This window comes from Mandrillus leucophaeus, unplaced genomic scaffold, assembly GCF_000951045.1.
Source record: "Mandrillus leucophaeus isolate KB7577 unplaced genomic scaffold, Mleu.le_1.0 Scaffold628, whole genome shotgun sequence".
Taxonomy (NCBI): Eukaryota; Metazoa; Chordata; class Mammalia; order Primates; family Cercopithecidae; genus Mandrillus; species Mandrillus leucophaeus.
The window spans coordinates 669,652-694,778 of record NW_012106786.1 but is presented as its reverse complement, the minus strand read 5'-3'; the positions used below and the strand labels follow the sequence as shown (position 1 = coordinate 694,778).

General features: G+C 54.2%; 3 protein-coding genes across 7 annotated transcripts in view; 2 read left to right on the top strand and 1 right to left on the bottom strand.

Annotated features, from left to right (window-relative positions):
• Positions 1–4,462, top strand: part of SIN3A (SIN3 transcription regulator family member A) — an 86,873-nt gene extending 82,411 nt beyond the window's left edge. For both annotated transcript variants that reach the window (XM_012000402.1, XM_012000403.1), the window contains exon 21: positions 1,629–4,462. In XM_012000402.1, coding sequence (XP_011855792.1) covers positions 1,629–1,859 — 231 coding nt within the window. In that variant the 3' untranslated portion in view covers positions 1,860–4,462. The remainder of the gene's footprint in view (positions 1–1,628) is intronic.
• A 783-nt stretch (positions 4,463–5,245) lies between these two features.
• MAN2C1 (mannosidase, alpha, class 2C, member 1) lies at positions 5,246–17,719 on the top strand. Of its 4 annotated transcripts, none has more exons than XM_012000396.1 (26): positions 5,246–5,383; positions 5,664–5,789; positions 6,209–6,332; positions 7,260–7,330; positions 9,163–9,340; positions 9,643–9,832; positions 11,087–11,193; positions 11,382–11,492; positions 11,887–11,979; positions 12,114–12,230; positions 12,455–12,550; positions 12,645–12,790; positions 13,148–13,271; positions 13,621–13,742; positions 13,844–13,929; positions 14,057–14,212; positions 14,407–14,504; positions 14,670–14,764; positions 15,015–15,119; positions 15,205–15,361; positions 15,483–15,626; positions 16,609–16,718; positions 16,826–16,905; positions 17,131–17,210; positions 17,292–17,401; positions 17,479–17,719. In XM_012000396.1, exons 1-26 carry the CDS (start codon positions 5,283–5,285, stop codon positions 17,603–17,605), a joined length of 3,054 nt encoding a protein of 1,017 aa, XP_011855786.1. In that variant the 5' UTR covers positions 5,246–5,282; the 3' UTR covers positions 17,606–17,719. The 4 variants fall into 4 exon arrangements, with proteins under 4 accessions (XP_011855786.1, XP_011855785.1, XP_011855784.1 ...); XM_012000395.1 differs by having other exon boundaries at positions 17,062–17,210; XM_012000394.1 differs by having other exon boundaries at positions 14,394–14,504; positions 14,632–14,764; positions 17,062–17,210.
• Positions 17,720–18,267: 548 nt separating this feature from the next.
• Positions 18,268–25,127, bottom strand: part of LOC105554106 (endonuclease 8-like 1) — a 14,078-nt gene continuing 7,218 nt past the window's right edge. The window contains exons 2-10 of the mRNA XM_012000399.1: positions 24,113–24,567; positions 21,256–21,375; positions 21,100–21,163; positions 20,774–20,873; positions 19,629–19,756; positions 19,242–19,269; positions 19,027–19,088; positions 18,698–18,863; positions 18,268–18,551 (exon numbers count right to left, since the gene is read on the bottom strand). Coding sequence (XP_011855789.1) covers positions 18,481–18,551; positions 18,698–18,863; positions 19,027–19,088; positions 19,242–19,269; positions 19,629–19,756; positions 20,774–20,873; positions 21,100–21,163; positions 21,256–21,375; positions 24,113–24,546 — 1,173 coding nt within the window. The 5' untranslated portion in view covers positions 24,547–24,567 and the 3' untranslated portion in view covers positions 18,268–18,480. The remainder of the gene's footprint in view (positions 18,552–18,697; positions 18,864–19,026; positions 19,089–19,241; positions 19,270–19,628; positions 19,757–20,773; positions 20,874–21,099; positions 21,164–21,255; positions 21,376–24,112; positions 24,568–25,127) is intronic.

Sequence of the window (25,127 nt, the reverse complement as noted above, 5' to 3'; positions counted from 1 at the left end):
TTAGCCAGGATGGTCTCGATCTCCTGACCTCGTGATCCGCCCGTCTCGGCCTCCCAAAGTGCTGGGATTACAGGCTTGAGCCACCGCGCCCGGCCCTTTTTTTTTTTTTTTAATGGAAATAGACACGGGGTCTCCTTACATTGCCCAGGGCTGGTCTTCAGGGGTTCAAACAACCCATCTGTTTCAGCCTCCTAAAGTGCTGGGATTACAGGTGTGAGCCACTGTGCCCAGCCTATACTGTATATTCTTACAATAAAGGAAGTTAGAGAAAAGAAAATGTTAAGTCATATGCAAGAGAAAATATATTTACTCTTCATTAAGTGGATGTGGCTCATCATAAAGGGTCCTCATTCTCATCTTGTTGAGTAGGCTGAAGAGGGAGGAGGAAGGGGAGGGGTTGGTTTTGCTGTCTCAGGGTTGGCAGAGGTGGAAGAAAACTTGCCTATCAGTGGCCCTGTGCCATTCAAAGCCGTGTTATTCAAGAGTCTGCTGTACTTCTCTCATGGCGTGGAGGGAAGCGCAGTGGCATGATCTCAGCTCACTGCATCCTCTGTCTCGCGGGTTCAAGAGATTCTCTTGCCTCAGCCTTTCGAGTAGCTGGGATTACAGGTGTGCACCACCATGCCTGACTAATTTTTTTTGCTATGTGTTGTGTGTCTGCCTGTCTCTGATTCACATTATTTGGGACACTGGGCAACAGCAGTTTTGTTTTTGTATCTCTTCTAGTATCCTTGCATGTGGTCACCAATAAATTTTTACTGGGTGTGTTGGTGGGAACAGAACTCCCTGCAGAAGATCTGGCAAGCCTGGACTCTGCTTGCCAGGGTGGGGTAACACAATGGAGGGAGAGTGGGTTTTAAGCCCTTTGCTTTGCACTATCTGGCTTAGAAGTGGATCTCCATGCTGATAGAAGTGATCAGTGGCTCACTGGGTCCTACCCAGGATACATTAGAGCAGATTGGTAAAACCAAGGAAATGTGGGGTTTTGGGTTTTTTGTATGTTTGTTTTTGGAGACAGGGTTTGGCTTTGCCATCCAGGCTGGGGTGCGGTGGTACGATCTCAGCTCGCTGCAACCTCCACCTCCGAGCTCAAGCGGTCCTCCCACTTCAGCCTACCAAGTAGCTGGGACTACAGGATTGTGTCACCATGCCCGATTAAGTTTTGTATTTTTGTAGAGATGGGGTTTTGTCATGTTGCCCAGGCTGGTCTCAAACTCCTGAGCTCAAGCGAACTGCCTGCCTCGGCCTCCCAGAGTACTAGGATTACAGGCGTGAGTTACTGCGCCTCGTCGGAAATGTGTCTTTTTAACACATTCCCTAGGTTATACTAATGCATGCTAAAATTGAGAACACTGAGCTTTTTCAGCCCAGAGCCTGTGTTCACATTTCTTTGGAGGCGTTATGGATTTTCATGCCCTCACATGTCCTATGTTCTTACTACTTTAACTTCTCTGTAAACAGAGAAGCTTTTTTTTTTTTTTTTTTTTTAAGAAAAACAAAAACAGTATCTAAGACTTGAGCCCAATCTCTCCTTTGCTCCTTTAGAAGAAGATTAGGCTTTGTATTTGAAGGGCTTTTTTTTGGTTCTGCTTCATTTAATAAAAAATATTTTTTTTTCTGTTTTGCAGTCCCATGAGCGTGTAAGCAAGCGTCTACATCAGAGATTCCAGGCCTGGGTAGATAAATGGACCAAGGAGCATGTGCCCCGTGAAATGGCAGCAGAGACCAGCAAGTGGCTCATGGGTGAGGGGCTGGAGGGCCTGGTGCCCTGTACCACCACCTGTGATACAGAGACCCTGCATTTTGTGAGCATTAACAAGTATCGTGTCAAATACGGCACAGTATTCAAAGCCCCTTAACTGCAAAGCCAGAGCAGATAACTTGGGGTGTGTGTGGGGGTGTGTGTGTAGGCCTATGCATTCACACACTGAAGAAACAAGGAAGATGCCTTTCAAGCCTCACTGGGCCTCTCTGGGACATGGCCACCTGACCTGTGTGTGGCTGGTGCAGCCTGGCACCAAGTGGGCTACCTGTTAGGAACATGAATACCTTACAAAGCTGAAGCTGGAACTTTTCCAAAGGGTTTTGGGTATAGCCTGCCCTGGAGGGGAAGGAAGTCCTTGCAAGCAAAGACGTGCAGTTTGCTTGCACACACCAGCAGAGCTAAGACTGGAGTCTCCTGTGGCCTAACTTTCAGTGAGGAAACCGGATGCTGTTCACACTTTTGACTGGATGGAGATGCATTTACAAAACAGACTGGGGAAGGACTTAATACTCAGATGGATTGGAACTATCATGGTCACTGCTCCTCTCCCCTCCCCACAAAAGGAAAAAAAAAAAAAAACTGGATTTGATTTTTTTTTTTTCTGGTCACTTGAGCACATCTAAGATCACCCATTAGGTTTTATCTGGGACCTGCAGTTTGGCTTTGGGATTGATCATCTTGTGGATTTTATTCCTGACGAATCCCTTGCTGCCTACCCTTTCCTTTGGTTCTCAACCTCAACGAGTTCAAATCAGTCGTCCTTTTTAGCTCCCGTGGAACTGTTTTGTATCTGCCTCTTTACTAGTCTACCCTAGTGCCATCCACCAGCTTTACTCTCTGACACACACATGCACACACACACGATTTTAACTTGTTTTTTTTGTACATAATGTACATACTGTCAATTTTTTATTAAAAGAAATATGCTTTGATGTGCTAGCATAATTGCTCTAGCTTCTTGTGTACCATAGTACTATGTGGCTTCAGATTTAGTACCTATGAACAGATGTACAAGACATTTATTACACTTTTTACCAAAGGGAGTTACCATTGTAGTACTTTTGTGTAAAACTTGTCTTCCCCTTTGCCCCCAACTTTTTTTTTTTTTTTTTTGTAAATAAATAAAGCTTGGTTCTTACTTAAGGAATAAACTCTCAACCCACGTCCCTTGTCCTCACCAGAAAATACTGTGAAGCAGGGATTTTGGTTTCAGTTCCTTATCCAGGGTAGAAACAGGATTTTGCTTTAAATACTTGTTACTTGTTCCAAATCAAAATATTCCAAAATCTTAGAATACTTCAGTCTTTTAGTACATGTTTTTTCCCCTTGTTCAACTATCTGAAAATATTTTATATTTGGGTAAGTTGTCAAGCTATGTAGTTTGTATTTCTATATATTTTTTCTTATTCACATTGGTGATGGATGGGGGTGAGCAACTTAAATACCAAACCAGTATTTGAAAAAAAGTGTGTATAAGGCATGTGGTATACCTTATAAATGGGGTTGGGAGGGAGAGAATTTGAAATGGGATACCTATTTTTTTAATTACATAAATTTAAACTAGCATTTAAACATGAATGATTAGAATTTTTCTATGTGGTTAACCTGGACTTTCTGAACAAAGACCAACTGAGCCCCTCCCAGTACTCTGGTGGATTTTTCTTCGGCAACCATTACGCAAGTCTTAGTCGTAAGCAGCAATGTTTTGTGTGTTTTATGTTTGCTTTTTAGTTAAAAATCACCACCACAACCACCAAAAAGAAAAATTTTTTGGTTCTTGGATTTTCAAAATACATGATAGACCTGATTTTAGGCTTTTATTATTGTTTAAAGACAAAGTCTCACTTTATGACCCACACTGGAGTGCAGTGGCACGATCATAGCTCACTGCAGGCTTGACCTCCCAGGCTCAAGCAGTCCTCCCACCTCAGCCTCCTGAGTAGCTGCATGCCACCACACCCAGCTAATTTTTTAACTTTTTGTAGAGACAGGGTCTTGCTATGCTGCCTAGGCTGGTCTCAAACTCCCCTCCTCAAGCTGTCCTCCCACCTCGGCCTCCCAAAGTGCTGAGATTACAGGTGTGAGCCACCAGAGCCGGCCTGATTTTAGGCTGCTTTTGTACTGGGGAGAGGAGACTGTGAGCCAAAGTGTAGGGTGCCAAAAAGAGCTTTGTGGGATAAGATTTTAGGGCAAAACTGGGGCAATGTCTAACTTGGGAGTGGTCATACGTACTGATTTTGGGGAAAGATCCTCAGGTTTTCTCAGAAATGATTCACCTATTCCCCTGTGTTCCCTCAAGAAAGGTCATGTTGACCTGGAACCATAGGGGAAATTGGTGGGGTGTGATCAGGGTCAGCCCTGGCTGTTGCTGCCCCTGCACAGTGTTACATCCAGAGCACCTGCCTGCAGGTCAGGATAGGATTTCAAGGCCAGTTCAGGAGAAAGTCCCAACCCACCAGTGCAACCAACAGAAGACAGTTTTACCTATAGCCTGGGTTTTCACAAGTAGCATTTTTATTCCTCCTGCTGTCTGACATCTGAGCTCCAAGCTCTAAACCCAACCTGTATTATATGCAGCAGCAGGTTATCTTTATTTTAAATCACATTTGGTATTCTGTACTTAGTCACCTTTCCGTGTGATTTGCATTTGAAATGTTGTAAACTTGGTCCGTATTTCCATTAAAATATCAGGGCTAATCTTGTGGGTTTTTGTTTTTTGTTTTTTGTTTTTTTTTGTTCCTAATGATTTTATAGACACTCTCTTGGCAACCCCAGGAGAAAAAAACAAAGCTGTCAGTGGAGTACTAGGGGTGAGAATGAAACTGGAGTTCTGTTTCTGGTATTATGACTTCCCTGGACTCTACAGTCCTGTATGGTGAAATACATTTTTCCATTGGAATCGTCAATGCCATGACTGTTTTGCCACCTCAAACTCCAGAGTTTCTGGTGATGTGCAAGAGTTAGCAATATACATTCAGTAAAGCCTGTAATCGAGGAAGTCGTGGTAACTTGGGCATATAGCTCTACTTTCCTGCTCACTAACACCCTGACCTCCGTCCGGTATGAAAACACCTATTCCGGGTAGTCTGGCTCTCCACATTAAGCAAACACCATTTTCTGTGTTCAGCGACAGCTAGAGCCAGAGGTCTCCCTGCCGGTTGCTGCTTCTGAGGCTGGGTCTGCAGCAGCTGAGGCTCGTGCCCTTCTTGCCGAATGGCCTAAGTCTCTGTCCCGAGACTTTCAGGAGTTCTCCTCGTCAAATTTCCCATTTTATTTTGAGATTTGCCCTGCGGCCCACTATCTCGGACAACATAGGGGAGCCTCAAAAACACAGTTTCTAGCTTCCAACTCGGCTCAAGGTTCAGACAGCAGCTGGGCTTCCGAGTGCTGCCGGTGTGCCAAGAAAAGCTGCCCGGGACCGGGAGGCGCCCTCTGGACGCCGGAACCTTTGGTTTCCTGCCGTGGAGCGGGACTGTAGCGCCAGGGGCCTTCCGGAAAGAGGAGCGAGAGCTCGGCGATGGCGGCTGCGCCGGCCCTGAAGCACTGGCGCACCACGCTGGAACGGGTGGAGAAGTTCGTGTCGCCACTCTACTTTACCGACTGTAACCTCCGCGGCAGGTGTGGCCCTGGTCTCGGTAGCCGGCCGACCGCATCCGTGCGCTTCAGGCTTTCCTTCCGGGGAGAAACCCAAGCTGCAGCCACCCGGGCCGCGGGATGAAGTGCTCGCCGCGGGCAGGGCAGAGGCCGGGGAGGTGGGGGTAGGGAATGGACTGCCGCAGCGTGGCCAGGCAGCCCTCTTGGCGGAGGATCCAGGGAAAGTGCGGCCCCACTGGCCAGCTGGCACCCGGGCGGAAACCGGGCGGCCTCCAACATGTGCCCACTGGCCCGTCCTACGCAGGCTTTTTGGGGCCAGCTGCCCTGTGGCTGCGCTCTCCAGCTTCCTGACGCCAGAGAGGCTTCCCTACCAGGAGGCAGTCCAGCGGGACTTCCGCCCAGCACAGGTCGGCTGCAGCTTCGGACCCACGTAGGTAACGCCCAGCGGGTGGGCGGGGCTACGGGTCTAAGGGAAGTCCCAACCCAGCTCCCGGCCACACCTTCGTTGTCCGCCGTCTGCCCTAGGCAACTACGTGGGATCGAGCAGCACCCTCTGCTGGGAACAGCTCCCTGGTCCCTCAGTCTTCAGGGGATGGTTTTCATCCCCACGTAGCCGCCTCTGGACATCCCTTAGGAAGGGCACCCTAGGGATCACGAACCTTTGACGCCTCTGCCTCTTTCCCTCATCTTGCTTCTCACCTTGTGGCTCTTTTCTTGTGGCTCAAAGCTGAGTACCTTGTGACACTGCAGATTCTTGGAAAGTTTCAAGCCCCGGCCGACACTTTATCCAAGGAAGGATATCAGGATAGGGCTTCTACCTCTGGGCCTATCACAACAGCTCTCTTGCAGATGGTGGACCTGCTGGTTCCGGGTGGAACTGACCATCCCAGAGGCATGGGTAGGCCAGGAAGTTCACCTTTGCTGGGAAAGTGATGGAGAAGGTCTGGTGTGGCGTGATGGGGAACCTGTCCAGGTGAGGAACCCTGCCCTAGGGCCAGGTATGGCCACATTTCAGCCCTGAAATGACTGCAGCCCTTCTCCTGTGGACTCTAGAGAAGCCACAGCTGAGTTGCTCTGCCTACAGGGTGGTATCAGGATTTCAGGACTAAGGAAGTTGTCACTTGGGCATCTCTGCAATTGGTCCTTAGTTTTTATTCCATGTAATACAAACTTATAGGAAAACATTTCAAACAGTTCTAGATAAAGTAATGGATCTCTCCCTATCACCCATCCCATTCCCCAGCTATAACCACTGTTAAGTGTCTTGTTCATGCTCCACCCTTATCAGGTTTAGTCCTTATACTCCTATCTAGTAGGTCTTTATACCCATTTACAGATTAAGAAACTGAGATGTGTAGAGGTTAGTTCACTCACTCAGGTTCACACAGCTTCCATTTCAAGTTGGATTGACTCTCAATCTGGGGTTAAGACTGTTCTTCCTGGCTATAAGAAGGCAGAGACCTTCCCTCCCTCCCTTCACTGACTCAGCAAATATCCCCTGGTGTCCATTCTGGGCCATACCCTTAAGCACTAGGGTGTGGCAGAGAATGAGGCAAACCTGCCCTTAACTTCATGGAGTTTCTTTTCAGGTATTTATTTGGGGGTGCAGAGGCCACCAGAATCCACACTCAGGCCGCCTAACCCCTTTCCAGGGCCCTTCCCGTAAGACCATGGCTTTGCCACTGGTAAACAGGGGCTATTTGGTGCTCATGGTGCTGGCTGCCATGGGAATTGGGGCATCTACTGCCAAGGGTCCCTGATTTGCCAATCTTGGCCCTGCTTGGGAGAGAGGACCCAGAGCTGGGGACCAGATGGAGGGACCTGTCTCCCAATGGCTTACACTTTATCTGAACTGTCCAAAGGCCTCAAGCCTTGTCTCTCTCACTCCCCTCCCTACTAGGGTTTAACCAAAGAGGGTGAGAAGACCAGCTATGTCCTGACTGACAGGCTGGGGGAAAGAGACCCCCGAAGGTGAGTCCCTGTGCCCTGGTTGACCAGTGCTGTCAGGGAGGGAGTACCAGTGAGCAAGGAGGAGCTGAGGCCCAGAGTGATCTCAGAAGCACCCCTCTGCTCCAGCACAATCATCCTCACATCTCATTGTTTGCTTTTAAAAGCATGATTTTTTCCTAACCATAAAAATAATGGGCTGGGTGCAGTGACCTACACTACCTGGGAGGCTGAGGTGGGAGGATCACCTGAGCCCAGGAGGCCGAGGCTGCAGTGAGCCATGATCACACCACTGCACTACAGCCTGGGCAACAGAGTGAGACTTTGTCTCAAAAATAATAATGTTTGCCTTGTGGTAAATACAGGAAAGCACAAAGAAAGAAATAACTACTGTTATTCCACTCCCTAGAATAGAGATGAACATTATTAACATCTCAGCATTCATGTTCTTTTTTTTTTTTTTTTTGGAGACAAAGTCTCCCTCTGTCGCCAAGGCTGGAGTACAGTGGCGCGATCTCAGCTCACTGCAACTTCTACCTCCCAGGTTCAAGTGATTCTCGTGCCTCAGCTTCCTGAGTAGCAGGGATTACAGGTGTGTGCCACCACGCCCAGCTATTTTTTTGTATTTTTAGTAGAGAAAGGGTTTCACCATGTTGGCCAGGCTGGTCTCAAACTCTTGACCTCAGGTAATCCACCCTTCTCAGCTTCCCAAAGTGCTGAAATTACAGGTGCAAGCTACCGCGCCCAGTCCAGTATTCATGTTCTTGGTGTATCTTTCCAGCATATTTTTTTTTGTTTTTTTTGGGTTTTGTTTTGTTTTGTTTTTTTGAGACGGAGTTTCACTTTTGTTACCTAGGCTGGAGTGCAATGGCGCAATCTCGGCTCACTGCGACCGCCGCCTCCCTAGCAGCTTAGATTACAGGTGCCCACCACCATACCCAGCTAATTTTTTGTATTTTTAGTAGAGATGGGGTTTCACTCTGTTGGCCAGGCTGATCTCAAACTCCTGACCTCAGGCTATCCACCCACTTCAGCCTCCCAAAGTGCTGGGATTACAGGCATGAGCCACTGAGCCCGACTCATCCTGGTGTAGTGTTTACTAGTTGAGATTGTATCCTGACTTCTTACATTCCATGTTATAACATGGACATTTTATGACACCATTAAAAACACTTCTTAGACGTTATTATTGTATTTTATATTGATTGAACACTGTTTCAGATGCTTCCAGACACTGGGAGTATGGTGGTGAATAAAATAGTCCTTGCCAACAAAGGGAGACAGGTCTACTCATATAATTACAAAGCTGAAGGCTCTGGAAGAAAATCCTGGGTAGTCCACTGAGGAATTTGCTCTAGACTTAGTGGGGAAGTGGAGTCAGCAAGGCCTCCCTAAAGAAGTCGTGTTTGTTCTCTGAAGCCTGAGTATGGCATCACCACAGCCTAGCCTGTTCTCCAATGAATGGCCCGCCCATGTTAGCCATGTTGGTTTTAGATCTTGGGTCTAAAAGTTCAAGCCTGGGAGATCCGAACATGCTTTTAATATGCAAAGAGGGTTCCAAGACCAAGGCAGTGCTTTGCAAAGACAACTTTGGAAATATAAGACTAAACAGCAGTGTAATTTACATGATTCCAAACTGCTACTTATTCTCTCTGACAGCAGGACTTAGGATCCATCTGGTGTTTGTACCCCAACCCTCCCACATGCGCTCTTGACACACTGTGGGATACTCTGGGTAGTGGATCCTGAAAGCAGACAGGTTGGCCTCAGCTGGATGCCTCCTGGGTGTCCCCTCCTCAAGTCCCCAGAGTGCTGTGCCAGTCCCTTAGCCTGAGGCTGTCTCCCCATGTTTGTAGCCTCACCCTCTATGTGGAAGTAGCCTGCAATGGGCTCCTGGGGGCCGGGAAGGGAAGCATCATTGCAGCCCCTGATCCTGAGAAGATGTTCCAGCTGAGCCGGGCTGAGCTGGCTGTGTTCCACCGAGATGTCCACATGCTCCTGGTGGATCTGGAGCTGCTGCTGGGCATAGCCAAGGTATTTGACACCCCCTGTACCCCCTGCTACCCTCCAGAGCCCTGCTCCAAGAAGGTTGTTCTTTGGGTCAGATAAATGGGACTCTGGGAATCCAGAGTAGGAAGAGGGTTTCCACCTGCTTGAGGGTTGAGAGAATTTTCCTATGTGAAGGGGAGGAGGGAGATGGTGCTGAGCAGGGGGACCAGCAGGGAAAAAGGGTTGGAGGTCAGGGGAGCTCTGCTGAGAGCCCTGAGGAGATCAGTGGGGCCTAGGTCTGGAAGCCATGCTTGAAAAGGGGATTAAGGGGCAGAACCCTGCTGCAGGGCCTCGGAAAGGACAACCAGCGCAGCTTTCAGGCCCTCTACACAGCCAACCAGATGGTGAACGTGTGTGACCCTGCCCAGCCCGAGACCTTCCCAGTGGCCCAGGCCCTGGCCTCCAGGTTCTTTGGCCAACGTGGAGGTGAAAGCCAACACACCATTCATGCCACAGGGCACTGCCACATTGATACAGGTAGGACAGCAGCTGGTTGGGCTGGCTGGGGAGGCAGGAGTGCCCTTGAAGACCTGGATGTGTCCTAGAAGCACTGTGTGATGCTCAGCAAGTTCCTGCCCCTCTTGGACCTGAGTTTTCCCCATCTGTAAAATGGGACCAGGGGGCTGGACTGTGGGCTCTGCTTGCTTTGGATTCACTTATTCTTTTTTTTTTTTTTGAGATGGAGTCTTAGTCTTGTCACCTAGGGTGAAGTGCAATGGTATGATCTCGGCTCCCTGCAACCTCTGCCTCCTGGGTTCAAGTGATTCTCCTGCCTCAGCCTCCTGAGTAGCTGGGATTACAGGCACCAACCACAACGCCTGGCTAATTTTTGTATTTTTAGTAGAGACAAGGTTTCACCACATTGGTCAGACTGGTGTCGAACTTCTGACCTTGGGTGATCCGCCTGCCTTGGCCTCCCAAAGTGCTGGGATTATAGACATGAGCCACTGTGCCCAGCCGCATTTATTCTTTCAACAAAATATGATGCCTCGTGGGGCCCATGCTAGATATTGAGGGTAGGATTATAGAGAAGGATTCAGCAGGCAGAGTTGGTGTCACAATGGTGGGGAGTCTGGGGCACTGGAGAGCACAGAAGAGGTACTTACTCCAGCTGGGCTGGGGGATTCCAGAGAGGCTTCCTCAAGTTTGCAGTCTCTGAGTTTTATGGGAAATCCACGTTTTTAACAAGCTCCTGAAGGTATTGATTCTGATGCAGCTGGAGTTTTGGGATCACAGAACAAGGGCTTTCTCTGCTGTGCCAAGATGTAGGGTAAGGTGTGAGAGGTTCTAAACTGGTAAGGAAGGAACTGCAGCCTGGGGGTCAGGAGAGGCTGTAGCACCTCTGGCAGGACAGCCGGCTCCATCCTGGGAGCCATGCCCCTGTTCCCAGGTATCCGTCAAGTGTGTGCAGCGGCAGGGTAGTCCCTGCTGCCTCTCGTAGGATCCTCTAGGGGATGTCTAATTCCCCAAGAGGACTGAAGCTATTCCGGGACCTGGAGCCTCCATTTCCTGACCTGTATAATTGGCCTTATAGCACTGCCGCCTCCTTTCCCCAGCCCCCTCTCCCACCTTGCTGGAGTGAAGTGAAGTGACCGCTCAGGAGAGACACCACAGGGCTTTCCAGGGTGAAGGGCCTGGGATGGGAGGGAGGCTAGGTGACCCTCTGGAGCCCCAGCGCGGGCCTGGTCAGCCTTGCCGCTCCCTCCATCCTCCACCCCACTCCCTGTTTAGCCTGGCTTTGGCCCTTCAAAGAGACCATGAGGAAATGTGCCCGGAGCTGGGTGACCGCCCTGCAGCTCATGGAGCGAAACCCTGAGTTCATCTTTGCCTGCTCCCAGGTCAGAGGGACAGCTGTGAGGGGGAAGGGAAGCACGTGGCCCTCCCTGGAGCTCCACAGGCCCTGAAGGTTTCCTGGGCCTGGGGGCAGGGCTGCTCCTCACCCTTAGCCACCCACTGAGTCCCATATGCTCTGTCCTGGGTGGGGCCCTCATCACTCTGGGCCCAGCTCCCCTCAACCTGCCCATAGGCGCAGCAGCTGGAGTGGGTGAAGAACCGCTACCCTGGCCTGCACTCCCGCCTCCAGGAGTTTGCGCGCCGTGGGCAGTTTGTGCCTGTGGGGGGCACCTGGGTGGAGATGGTAAGTGCACTGAGCACCCCTCAGCCTTGAACTGTATGACAACGGCCTTCCCTCAGGTAGCCCCAGCCCTCCTGGCTTTGCTGGTGACTTTCCGCAGGCCACTCATCCCCTGTGTGGCAGGGCTGGCTCATTAGTGCCTGGGATCTCAGGGCCTGGGACTTGAAGGGGGAGGAGAGCCTCCAGCACTGTGACAAGTTGCATGGCCTAGTCCTAGGCACCCCTTCAGGCAGATGGACAGTCAGGCCTGAAGGACAGGGGCCTTTACTGAGTTCCGGCTGTAACTCCCATGTTGGAGCAGCCCTGGCTTCTCCTGCAGGGAGTGGGTTGGCCTGAGTGCCTGCCTGCTCCCCATCCAGCACTGACCTGGGCTGCCTCCCACTTCCTTCACTGCCAGGATGGGAACCTGCCCAGTGGAGAGGCCATGGTGAGGCAGTTTTTGCAGGGCCAGAACTTCTTTCTGCAGGAGTTTGGGAAGATGTGCTCCGAGGTAGGCTGAGAGCTGCTGCATCAGGCTGTGGGCAAGTGGGGCTGGCGCTCGACTTGGAGTGCTGAGGGGCTGAGGCTGGGGTGAGTCCACCTGGAGCTCTGGTTCCTGCACTCCAGGATCCTCTTTCCCAGCAGTTCTGGCTGCCGGACACCTTTGGCTACTCAGCACAGCTCCCCCAGATCATGCACGGCTGTGGCATCAGGCGCTTTCTCACCCAGAAATTGAGCTGGAATTTGGTGAATTCCTTCCCAGTAAGCAGGGACCCAGGGGGGTCAGGGTCAGAGTGGGTCAAAGTCCCACCTGGCCCATTTGCCTCTTCCCCCTTATTGAGGGGTCCTAGACAGACCACCAAACCCTCACTCTGCTTCTGCCAGGGTCACATAGCAGGCAGGGGCAGGACCAAGTCTGGAAGGCCTGGCACTGCCTCAGCCCTGACTCTGGCCTCTCTGCCCTGCCTCTGTTTCTCTGCTGGTAGCACCATACTTTTTTCTGGGAGGGGCTGGATGGCTCCCGCGTACTGGTCCACTTCCCACCTGGCGATTCCTATGGGATGCAGGGCAGCGTGGAGGAGGTGAGGGGTCACCTAGGGTGGTGGGGTAGGGGCAGGCTGGAGAGGGCTGGCTTGTCCCAGGCTGATCCATGCTGGCCTGCCCTCACCTGTCTAGGTGCTGAAGACTGTGGCCAACAACCGGGACAAGGGGCGGGCCAACCACAGTGCCTTCCTCTTTGGCTTTGGGGATGGGGGTGGTGGTCCCACCCAGACCATGCTGGACCGCCTGAAGCGCCTGAGCAATACGGATGGGCTGCCCAGGTCAGGCCGGGCCTTGGCTCTCCTTTAGCCCCAACCTGGGCCCTTGCCGTGAGCCCTGCCTTCCCTCAGACATTGGACCCAACCCCTCATCTGGACCTTGTCCTGTCCCAATCCTAGACCACGGGTTCCTCCAAACTTCCACCCTGGGGATGGGTGGGGGAAAAGCTGAAGGTGATAAGGGCTCCAGCCCACCAGAGAGAGAGGCTCTCCTAGGGCATCTGGGGCTGGCAATGTGTGGACGGGGAGCTTTCTGGAGTGGCTCCTTTCTGTAGGGGCTGGATCCTTTGCTCTGGTGTGGAAGAAGGGTGATCCATGTGGTCTCCAAGGCTGGGAGACCCAGACTTGTGGTCTCCTCAGGGTGCAGCTATCTTCTCCAAGGCAGCTCTTCTCGGCACTGGAGAGTGACTCGGGGCAGCTGTGCACATGGATTGGGGAGCTCTTCTTGGAGCTGCACAATGGCACATACACCACCCATGCCCAGGTCAGGGGCAGGTTGCAGGGCCGTGCAGGGAGGGTGTGCCCTTGATCTGCAGAGGGTCAGAGAAGGCAGCTGGGGAGAGAGCCCAGGCCAGATCTAGGGAAAGAGAAGTTTGGAGGAGAGAAGTTCAAGACCTGGGTTGGTCAAGAAAGCTTGAAGGAGGCAGTGTCCCTGAAGAAAGGGGTTTGGGCTGTGGGGAGAAGAGGGAAGGCATTTAAGGCAGGTCACTTCCAGAGGCCTTCTCCACGAGGCCCTTGGGGGGTCCTCAGGGATTCTGAGCAAGGGAGGGCTTTGGAAGGTGTCCTGGGACACCTAAGCAGGCTCCAGACTAATCTTCCCATCCCGGGCTCAGATCAAGAAGGGGAACCGGGAATGTGAGCGAATCCTGCACGATGTGGAGCTGCTCAGTAGCCTGGCCCTGGCCCGCAGTGCCCAGTTCCTATACCCAGCAGCCCAGCTGCAGCACCTCTGGAGGTCAGCCTGGTTCTGTCCCTGCCACCCACCTGACTGCTCACTGCAGATACCTCTGTGGCTGCCCCTCCCAGTCTTCCCATCCCTGCCCTTGGCCCCTGCAGGCTCCTGCTTCTGAACCAGTTCCATGATGTGGTGACTGGAAGCTGCATCCAGATAGTTGCAGAGGAAGCCATGTGCCACTACGAAGGTTAGGCTCACAATAGTCCTTCCCGCTCTCTCCAGTGCCAGGGCTGAGCCCAGAGTGTCTCCTGTGGGATACCCATGGGCTCATTCCAGACCTGTTGCCCACCTATGACCAGCCAGTCTCTCCTCAGACATCCGTTCCCATGGCAATACACTGCTCAGCACCGCAGCCGCAGCCCTGTGTGCTGGGGAGCCAGGTCCCGAGGGCCTCCTCATCGTCAACACGCTGCCCTGGAAGCGGACCGAAGTGATGGCCCTGCCCAAGCCGGGTGGGGCCCACAGCCTAGGTACAAGCTGAGGGGAAGGGTTGCTATTGCAGCAGGAAGGATGGAGGCCAGACAGATCAGGCCTGGGATACCCCTAGGGATCTGGGTGCCCCTGACTGGAGAGTAGTAGCTCATCTTCCACCACCCCACCCCCACCTACGCAAGCTTCCTGAAAGGTCAGGAAGGCTGCACTGATGCCCAGGCCTCACCCCCAGCCCTGGTGACGGTGCCCAGCATGGGCTATGCTCCTGTTCCTCCCCCCACCTCACTGCAGCCCCTGCTGCCCCAGCAGCCTGTGTTCGTACTGCAAGAGGTGAGTCCTGCATGTCCTAGGGGGCAGGAGCTGTGCTGGGATGCTTTCTGACAATTGAGCTCCCCTGCCTGGAGCAAGTAGTGAGGCGGGGCTGGGGTTGGGGTGGGAGGACTTTTGGTGTGGGAAGCCCCTACAGACTCAGCCTCAAGGCCTCCTCCCACAAAGACTGACGGCTCCGTGACTCTGGATAATGGCATCATCCGAGTGAAGCTGGACCCAACTGGCCGCCTGACATCCTTGGTCCTGGTGGCCTCTGGCAGGTGCCAATTCCTTACTGCCCTTTCCCAGTGCCTGGCAAGGAGACCCCAGCCCGTTTCCTCTGTCCCCTGGCTGCAACACTGCCCACAGCAGCCCACCAGTGGCTGTGGGCTGGAACCCACACATGGAGCAGGGCAGGCTGGGCAGTAGTCGCCTGTCCCCTGGGTCTACTCACTCCACCCTACCCCACCAAGAGCAGCTGGAGGGAGCAAGGTCAGATGGTTGTACAGCATCAATCCCATGTCCTTCCAGGGAGGCCATTGCTGAGGGTGCCGTGGGGAACCAGTTTGTGCTGTTTGATGATGTCCCCTTGTACTGGGATGCATGGGACGTCATGGACTACCACCTGGAGACACGGTATGGGCTGGGCAGCATGTGGGGATGGTGGAGGTGGCAGGAACACAGGCTGCTCTGGCTCAGTATGTCCACCCCTGTCCCATAGGAAGCCTGTGCTGGGCCAGGCAGGGACCCTGGCAGTGGGCACCGAGGGTGGCCTGCGGGGCAGCGCCTGGTTCTTGCTGCAGATTAGCCCCAACAGTCGACTTAGCCAGGAGGTCGTGCTGGATGTTGGCTGCCCCTATGTCCGCTTCCACACCGAGGTAGTGGTGGGTGGGGGACGGGGTGGCTGTTTTCCCCAAGTGTGCTTGGTAAGGAGGGGCCAGCCCCAGGCCTGGGTGTGTCTCTTCCTTCCCTGACTTCCACCCTCCATCCTGCTCCCAGGTACACTGGCATGAGGCCCACAAGTTCCTGAAGGTGGAGTTCCCTGCTCGCGTGCGGAGTTCCCAGGCTACCTATGAGATCCAGTTTGGGCACCTGCAGCGACCTACCCACTACAATACTTCTTGGGACTGGGCTCGATTTGAGGTCTGACATGGCAGGGTTCGAGTGGCCTTGGATTCCTCCCAGGCTGGGGAGACTGCTTGTGTGGTACGGGCTGGGGAGGAAGAGGATAATCAACATTTGCTGCTTCCTAAGGTGCGTGCCAGGCATTGCACTAAATGCTTTACATTGGCTGGGCACGGTGGCTCATGCCTGTAATCCCAGCACTTTGGGAGGCCGAGGCAGGTGGATTGCCTGAGTTCAGGAGTTCAAGACCAGCCTGGCCAACATGGTGAAACCCCGTCTCTACTAAAAATACAAAAATTGGCTGGGCGCAGTGGCTCAGGCCTGTAATCTCAGCACTTTGGAAGGCCGAGGCGGGCGGATCACGAGGTCAAGAGATCGAGACCATCCTGGACAACATAGTGAAGGCCTGTCTCTACTAAAAATAAAAAAAAATTAGCTGGGTGTGGTGGCGCACGCCTGTAGTCCCAGCTACTTGGGAGGCTGAGGCAGGAGAATCGCTTGAACCCTTTAGGTGGAGGTTGCAGTGAGCTGAGATTATGCCACTGCACTGCAGCCTGGCGACAGAGTGAGACTCCATCTCAAAAAAAAAAAATTAACCGGGTGTGGTGGTACATGCCCTGTTATCCCAGCTACTTGGGAGGCTGAGGCAGGAGAATCACTTGAACCCGGGAGGCGGAGGTTGCAGTGAGCCCAGATCATGCCACTGCACTCCAGCCTGGGTGACAGACTGAGATCCTGTGTGAAAAAAACAAAGTTTTGCATTTAATTTGATACTCATGATCATTCGGTGGGGTAAGTACTATTATTTATTCCCATTTCACAGATAGGAAACTGAGGCTTAGGCAGGTTGGGTGGCATGCCCAGAGCCCCGTGCAGTGGGAGCTGGAGTTCAGTTGTGTGGTTCTAGAGCTTGTGCTCAGCCTAGTGACAGGAGCTCTGGAGTCTACAAGCACAGAGAGGGGCACAGGGCCACCAAGTGGGTCTTGGATCTGCTCTCCAGGTGTGGGCCCACCGCTGGATGGATCTGTCAGAACACGGCTTTGGACTGGCCCTGCTCAACGACTGCAAGTATGGCGCATCAGTGCAAGGCAGCATCCTCAGCCTCTCGCTGTAAGTGGGGTACCCACCAGGCCTGGGAGCTGGCATGGGGACATGGGTCTTCCTGGCCACAACTTCATCAGCTTCAGCCTGGCCCCTACTCGCTCTCCTTACCCCAGCTTGCGGGCGCCTAAAACCCCGGACGCTACTGCTGACATGGGGCGCCACGAGTTCACCTACGCGCTGATGCCCCACAAGGGTGAGTGCTGGGGACGGTGGGGCCTTCCTGCATCCCTAGACACCTCTCTGCCCTTCTGTGAGCCCAAACCCCAGCAGCCTGGCTCCCTGTTCCTTCTAGGGACATGGGAGGGTAGCCCCCACTCTCCACCAGCATTGTTTCCTGGTCATTCCCCAGGCTCTTTCCAGGATGCTGGCGTTATCCAAGCTGCCTACAGCCTAAACTTCCCCCTATTGGCTCTGCCAGCCCCCAGCCCAGCGCCCGCCACCTCCTGGAGTGCCTTTTCCCTGTCTTCACCCGCGGTCGTATTGGAGACTGTCAAGCAGGCAAGGGGTGGGATGTGCTGGGGGCGGGGTCCTGGACTGGGCCCGCCCTCAGCCCCGCCCACCAGCCCTGTCCCTCTGCAGGCGGAGAGCAGCCCCCAGCGCCGCTCGCTGGTCCTGAGGCTGTATGAAGCCCACGGCAGCCACGTGGACTGCTGGCTGCACTTGTCGCTGCCGGTTCAGGAGGCCATCCTGTGAGTGGCGGTGCAGGATGGGAGTGGGGGTAGAGTCTCGCCCTCGCAGAGCCCTCATGGCCTCTCCTGTTCTCCAGCTGCGACCTCTTGGAGCGACCGGACCCTGCTGGCCACTTGCCCCTTCGGGACAGCCGCCTGAAGCTCACCTTTTCTCCCTTCCAAGTGCTGTCCCTGTTGCTCGTGCTTCAGCCTCCACCACACTGAGTCCCTGGGGCTGGGGTTTTGTTTGTGGAAGGTTCTGGGGACTCCTAATTTCTGTTTCCCCAGCCTAAAGCAGGGATCAGTCTCTTCTTGTGGAATAAATCCTTGGATCAGGAACCCTGCTGGTAGCCACTGCTCACTCCCCTTAGGGCCCATCCTCAGGCTTGGGGTCGGGGTGGGAGGTCTGGGGTGGGATGGTTTCCCAGGTATTTGGTGGGTAGGGGCAAGATCCTAAAGTACCTGTGTGTGCAGGGTCTGGGTTGCAGCCCCCACAAGAGATTGGTGACCTCGAGTGACCAAAAGCCAATGAAGATACCATGAGTTGAGAAGCTCCCCTCTGTGCCAGCAGGCAAAGGGCCTGGGCCTGGGGCTGGGGAGGGGCCGAAGGGTGGGTTTTGCCTGGCTCCTGCCAGGATGGGAGAACAGCCCTGGACCCTGGAGAATCTGAACTGGAGGAGCTATGGCTCCTGGGCGGCCTGGGGCCAGGGTCTTTGTACCACCTCTGAGGGGCTGTCCCTGCAGAGGCAAACTGTCCTCTGATAGAGCCAGAGACTTGAGGACTGGTATGGGGGCTCAGTTTTGCCTTGTGAGGAGCTGGGCCTCCTGTCCCCAGGACTGGGCAGCAGGCCCTTCCTACCTGGCCATCTCAGACCAAGAGGTGCCAAGAAGTTCAAATTTATCAGTTTATTAAAAATGCAGCATTTTTCACATGAGCTTTAAAGATGTGGAAGGTGGGGTACAATTAAAAACATGAGAGTTGTGCAGGGAACAGCCATAGGGCCTGTTTGCACCTTCAGATATTGCCTGCTCCCAAGAATTCAGACCCCAAGATTCAGGGCAAGACAAGAAAGGGTGGGTGCAGCAAGGAGACCCTCCTGCTAAGAGGCTGAGGTCCCCTCCGGGTCCAAGGATGGGGTGTCAGCCTTGACCTTCCGGGGTCTGCGGTGGCCTGGGGGAAGAACAGGCAAGATGGTGAGCTCAGACTCCCAGGGGCTGCCGTGGCAGCCTCTCCCCCACCTTTGTTCACGCGCTCCTAGGCCACCATCCCATCCTCTCCTGTAGAGCCAGCTGCTGGGAGTGATGAGGAAAGCCCACCAGAAGCCGCCTGTCGCCCCTTTCTCCTCCCCTTCTTGGGCACTGTGGGAACTTCTGGGTCCTGCTGGAGGCTGGTCCCCTCAGGCCGCTGAGTTGCAGTCCTCTCAGGAAGGTCTCTCTTTGCCCTTCGTGTCCTGGAAAGGGCCTTGCTTGGAGGCAAAGGGTCCTGGATGGAGGAGACACGGGTCCCTGAGGGGCTCAGAGAGCAGTTTAGAGGTTGGTTAGGGCCCACTATTCCCTCCGCCCTCTTAGGGTAAGGCAGCTGCCTAGGAGGGGCAGCCAGGGCTGGAGAGTGCAGGGGAAGAGGAGGCGGGAGCAGGCAGCGATACCTCCACTCTGTCCTCAGGACTCGGCTGTGTGGCCTTGGATTTCTTTTTGCGGGATTTGCGCCCTGCAGGACACTGCTGTTGGAGTTGGAGGGTCCTATCCTGCCCAGGGGTGACTCCCAGGGTTGCAGGGGGATAGAGTGGAGAAGGGTGCTGTAGCCCTTGCAGGTGTGAAGTCCTTTCTGCTCTCTTAGCCTATTACATTAGGAGTAGCTTACCTTTGGGTGCCAAGGGTCCAGGATCCCCCTAAAATGGGATGGGGATAATTCAGGAATCAGCCTGGGTTGGCACAGGGGCAGTATTCCTTGGAGAGGTGGGACTCACACACACCCACCCAGATCAATGTAGCTTCTCCCCCAGGAAGCCTCTAAGACCTCCCCCATGTCAGAGTCCACATCAGCAAAGCTGCCCTGCCCTTGGGCTACTTCCACTAGCTGCGACCCTGGGACGCAAGGGAGGGGAGGGATGTGACCCTCAGGAACAGTGTGATCCTTGGAGGGTCTAGACAGGCCCTGAGTATCTCCACCCCAATTCTTGTGAGCCCATGTTTCCACGCATCAGCTTCCTGGGGTCTCTGTTTGCCTGTGTGAACAGTAGGGCCCAACCTGGAACCAGATGGTACGGCCATGCCGGTCCTGCAGGGAGCTCATGCCTGGCATGCCATAGCAGCGCAGCCAGGCTCGAAAGGCGGCAAAGTCCTCCTCCCCGCTCTCTGACCCGTAGCCTTTGCCCCCTGTGGGACAGAGGAACAGGCAGAGATCAGAGGGCAGGCTCAGGTTGGGAGGAGTGGAGAGCCTGGTTAGACCTGGCCCAGACCTCAGCTACACAAGCTGATGGACTGAGTCAGGGGCCACACTCTCCCTCCTCTGGTGATGTGACCTCAGCTGGTTTCTTCCCACTCGGCCATGGGTTTCCCATCCTGGAGTGGGATTAAGAATCCTTGTCCTGGCCCTGTGCAGTGGCCCACACCTGTAATCCCAACACTTTGGGAAGCTTAGGTGGGAGGAGCCCTAGGGGCCAGGAGTTCAATACCAGCCTGGGCAACATAGGGAGATCCTGTCTCTACAAAAAAAAATTTTAACAATTAGCCTGGTGTCGTGGTGTGAGCCTGTAGTCCTAGCTACTTAGAGGCAGAGGTGGGAGGATCACTTGAGCCCAGTTTGAGGCTAGTCCAGGCAACACGGCAAGATCCCATCTCTACCAAAAGTAATACATATACACGTGTGTGTGTGTGTGTGTGTGTGTGAATATATGAAAGAATCCCTGTCCTGCCTGTCTCATGGGCAGCTTGGAGGAAACACTATGTTTTGTTTTGTTTTTTGTTTGAGATGGAGTTTTGCTCTTGTTGCCCAGGCTAGAGTGCAATGGCGTGATCTTGGCTCACTGCAACCGCCATCTCCTAGGTTTAAGCGATTTTCCTGCCTCATCCTCCCAAGTAACTGAGATTACAGGTGCCCACCACCATACCTGGCTAATCATTTGCATTTTTAGTAGAGATGGGATTTCACCATGTTGGCCAGGATAGTCTCGAACTCCTGACCTCAGGTGACCCACCCCACTCGGCCTCCCAAAGTGCTGGGATTACAGGCAGCCACTGCGTCCGGCCTGGAAACACTATTGACAAGTCAGGAGGCCTAGTCCATTGAATAACTAGGGCTACAAACTTCCAAATGAATGAATAGAGGGACAAGTGCCCCAGGGTTACACAATCATTTGCTGAAGCAGAGGTCACCGCCATCTTTGGCCTCACCCAACTGGACCACTTCCTTGGGCACTAAGTGGCATAGCTCCAGGAGGTCTGGATTCTGCAGCTTGGCCTTGATCTTCTGGCTGAGGGTCAGCTTCAGGCTCTGAGGAAGGGGCAGGGGCAGGGGCAGGGGCAGGACCTGTCTGTCAGTGGGGCAATGTAAAGGCAGCTGACCTTCCCTGTGAGCTTGGCCAGACCTTGGGTGGTTCATCCCCTTCCCACCCCCGTTGTTGAGCTAAGCTGGGGACACCTGACCCCACCCATCTCCTTGCCAGCCCACATGGACACCAGTGTGCCAGCACATGTGCTCCATCCCTCTCTGGGCTCACCGGCCTGCGCTGCTGCAGGGTCTCCAGGACCGAGCGGGCCTTCTCAAAGGGAGGGATCTTCAGCCTGTAGTGGGGGGAGGGGAAGCCATGCTAGGCAGTGGGGAATGTGGGCACACCTGGCCCACCCCAGTCCCCATGCCCATGCTGCTTGCTGACCGGTACAGGATCTCTGCCCGCAGATAGTTGCCAATGCCATTGAAGAACCTCTGGTCCAGGAGGGCCTCGCAGATGGGCCGGTCAAAGGCCTTGTCCGCTAGGTTTCGTAGCACATTCTCCCTGGAGGGACACAGTCTGGGTGCATAAGACCCATCCCCACTCTCCATGGGATGGGGAGAGGGGCTCAGAGAACCTGTTTCTGGGTGCAAGGGGAAGGAAACTGGGAGTTCCAGTTTCTCTTCTCCCTGCCCCAGTTTTCCTGTCTGTTAAATGGGAACATCATGGGATTTAAATTCATTGTGATAGGACGGCCGGGCACGGTGGATCATGCCTGTAATCTCAGCACTTTGGGAGGCCATGGCAGGCAGATCACTTGAGGTCAGGAGGTCGAGACCAGCCTGGCCAACATAGTGAAACCCTGTCTCTACTAAAAATACAAAGTTAGCTAGGCATGATGGTGGGTGCCTGTAATCCCAGTTACTTGGGAGGCTGAAGCAGGAGAATCTCTGGAACCAGGGAGGCGGAGGTTGCAGTGAGCTGAGATCATGCCACTGCACTCCAGCCTGGGCCACAGAGCGAGACTCCATCTCAAAAAATAAAAACAAAATTAAAAATAAATTCATTGTGAAAGGTGAAAAATACTGATCTAAAGTAACGTGAGGCTGGTGTGGTGGCTCACACCTATAATCCCAGCAGTCTGGGAAGCTGAAGCAGGAGGATTGCTTCAGCCCAGGAGACCAGCCCGGGCAACAAGGAAGACTCCGTCTCTACCAAAAATTTTAAAAGTAGCCAGGGACTTAGTGGTGTGCTCGTGTGGTTCCAGCTACTCAGGCAGTTGAGGTAGGAGAATCACCTCAGCCCTGGAGGTTGAGGCTGCAATGAGCTGTGATGGCACCACTGCACTCCAGCCTGGGCAACAAAGTGAGACCCTTGTCTCAAAAAAAAAGCAACATGAGGTTGTATATGAGGTTGTGAGTTTATCACCTCAGACTTCTCAGGACATGAGAACAGTGTGGCCACAGGACCTCAAGTGCGTTTGCAGTCTGGAGCTCCCTGTATAGCATTTGTGGTGGGTTAGAGACTATATGTGGGTTTGCCATTGTTAGGGTCCATTCTTCTCAAGATCCTGGATATTGTCTGGTTCTGTGCAGCAGATATGTGGGGTACCAGTAAGGGCCCTAGCAGCCCCCACCCCACCTCCAAGGGTCATGGGTGTCTCCTCCCCACAGTAAAGAGGATGCGCATCTTGTTTCTTTGCGGAAAAGGGTCGTGGCAAGACTGACTAGTGGGTGTGATGAGTGGACCAGAAGACAGAGTTCTGGGGTGAAGGTACAAGGGTAGCCTGGGAGGTGCCCTGATCCCTGTGGGAATCCAATCGCCACACGCCCCAGCTGGAGGACTAAGAAAACAGCCCAAATGCTCGCGGTTTGAGAGAAACTTCAGAGCCAGCTGGCAGAGTTAACTTGTGGCGTGACTCCCCAGGAAGGCTGAGGTTGGAGGAATCCAGAACCAAAGACAGATGTCTCCCTGGGGATGTGCTTGGGGTTCACACATGGCAAGGCCAGGAGTCAATGGCCTTCTAAGGCACCAGAGACATCCCCGACCCATCCCACAGGCATCCAAGTCCCCTAAGGGCCAACGGACACCCAGGGTCCCCCAGAAGGGGAGAACTTGCCAAGCCCACTCCAGGCCTCTGCATTTGTGACTCTTGTCAGTTCCAATGCCTTCCTCTGGCTGGCTCCTTCTCATCAGTCAGGCCTCAGCTCAAACCTCCCTAGAGTGGCCATTGCTAATGCACCCCTACTCTCGGCCAAGTCATCCTCTACCTCCTTCACCTGTTGGGTTTTCCTCAGGCATGGGTCCATTTCTCATTCCCCTACCCTATGTGAACATCAGTTCTGTGGGAGCAGGGGCCACATTCATCTTGTTCACTGCTGTACCCCGAGCCCCTAGAACAAGGCCTGGCACGAAGCAGACTCATACACGTTTCTTCTTCAGAGGAAAGGAAGTGGCCAACACTGTACCATCTGAGGTGACCTGCATCACATCCCAGGTGGGGCTGTTATACCCTCCTGCAGGCAGGGAAGCGGCACAGAGGAGACCACAGGACACAGAGTAGTGGGCAGGCCAGATGTGGGAGACCACAAAGCCCAAGACGGAAGCCATGTCATGAGGTAGTCCCCTCCCCATCCCCTTGAAACAATTCCGCTCAGCCTCACTTACCATGTTAAAGCCCCTCTACTTTCTCAGCCTCCTGGGAGCCCTGAGAGGTGGTGTGGGATTGTGAGTGGGAGCCCCAGCTTCTCTGACACTAACTGGCCACATGTCCTCAGGGCAGTGCCTACCCATCCTCCTCTTGACTCTCCTCTCTCCTCCCCCATCAGTTATTATTATCATTATTTTTTGAGACACAGTCATGCTCTGTTGCCCAGGTTGCAGTGGAGTGGTGCTATCTCGGCTCACTGCAACCCTGCCTCCCCGGCTCAAGCGATTTTATTGCCTCAGCCTGTAGCTGGGGTTACAGGCATGTGCCACCATGCCCGGCTAATTTTTGTATTTTCAGTAGAGACAGGGTTTCACCATGTTGGCCAGGCTGGTCTCGACCTGACCTTAAGTGATCTACCTGCCTCGGCCTCCCAAAATGCTGGGATTACAGACGTGAGCTACAACACCCGGCCTCCAATTAGTTTTGAGTTTCCATGTCCATTGGCTCAGGGAGCTGACCCAGGACAGGGACACTGTCTTGATCTGCAGATGAGGGGACTGAGGCCCAGAAGGGGCAGGGACTTGCCCTTTGTTGACCAAGAAGGCACTAACAGAGTGTGACTATGTTCATCACACCTGGTGCTGGCCCTACCTGAACTGCTCGTACTCCTGCAAGACACAGGGCCCGCGGCCTGGCTGCCACTTGCCCCCAAGGTCCCAGTGGCCAAACCGGCGGACGTCCACGAAACACAGGGCGAGCTGGGGGCCAGGCGGGGCCGTATAAAAGCGCAGGTGGGCATGGCGTGGCAGCTCCTCGCGGGGCACCAGCTGAAAAGAGCCAGACATGCCAAAGCGAAAGACCAGGGCCAGGGGCTCCTGTGGGGGCTGGGCCCCAGGCAGAGGGCTCAGTATCAGGCGCAGCTCCTTGCCGCGGGCTGAAGCTGAGATGCGGTAAGCACTGCTCTCAAAGGGCACCTCGGGGTTGCGGCTGACAGAGGACTTCTCCACGCAGCCGCCGAACACCAGCGCCCCGCAGGCCTCGTTCACAAACTGGCTGGCCAAGTGCAGCTCAGGGCCCTCAGGCATCCTGAGGCGGGCGGCGGAGTCCTGTTGGGGAGGAAGGTAGCAGGTGGAGCCCGGTGTGGACTTTGTGAGGTAGGGGCTGTCAGCCCCATTTTTAGAGGAGAACTCGGAGGGTCAGAGGGGCATGTGGCCAGCTGAGGCTGGCAGGAAAGTGCGGGCCTGGCCACTGCCCTGAATCCCCTACCCGGACAAGTGCCTGGAAAGCCCAGGGCACTGGGAGCTGGGGCTGCAGAGGGGGTAGGACTCTGCCTTGCTGCTAACCGCTTCCTTCCATGGGCTTCCGCCCCGTTTAGAGGAAAGTCCGAACCCTTGCGGGGCCGCTGCAGCCTCACTTCTTCCGGGCTCCCCTCACTCACTGATCTCATCTCCGCCTTGGCCCCTGCTGTCCCTCTGTCCTGGACACTTGAGGGAGACTTCCCGACCCCCCATCTGAGGGGGCACCCCCTCCGCACACGCTGTCTCTTTCTCCGGGCCTTCCCACCATGTGAAAGGGTCTTAGAGTAGCGTGGCCGCCCCTCCCTGCGCCCCCCACCCCACCCACTTAGGACGCGCACCACCGAGGGAAAAAGCGCAGCTCGGCCTGG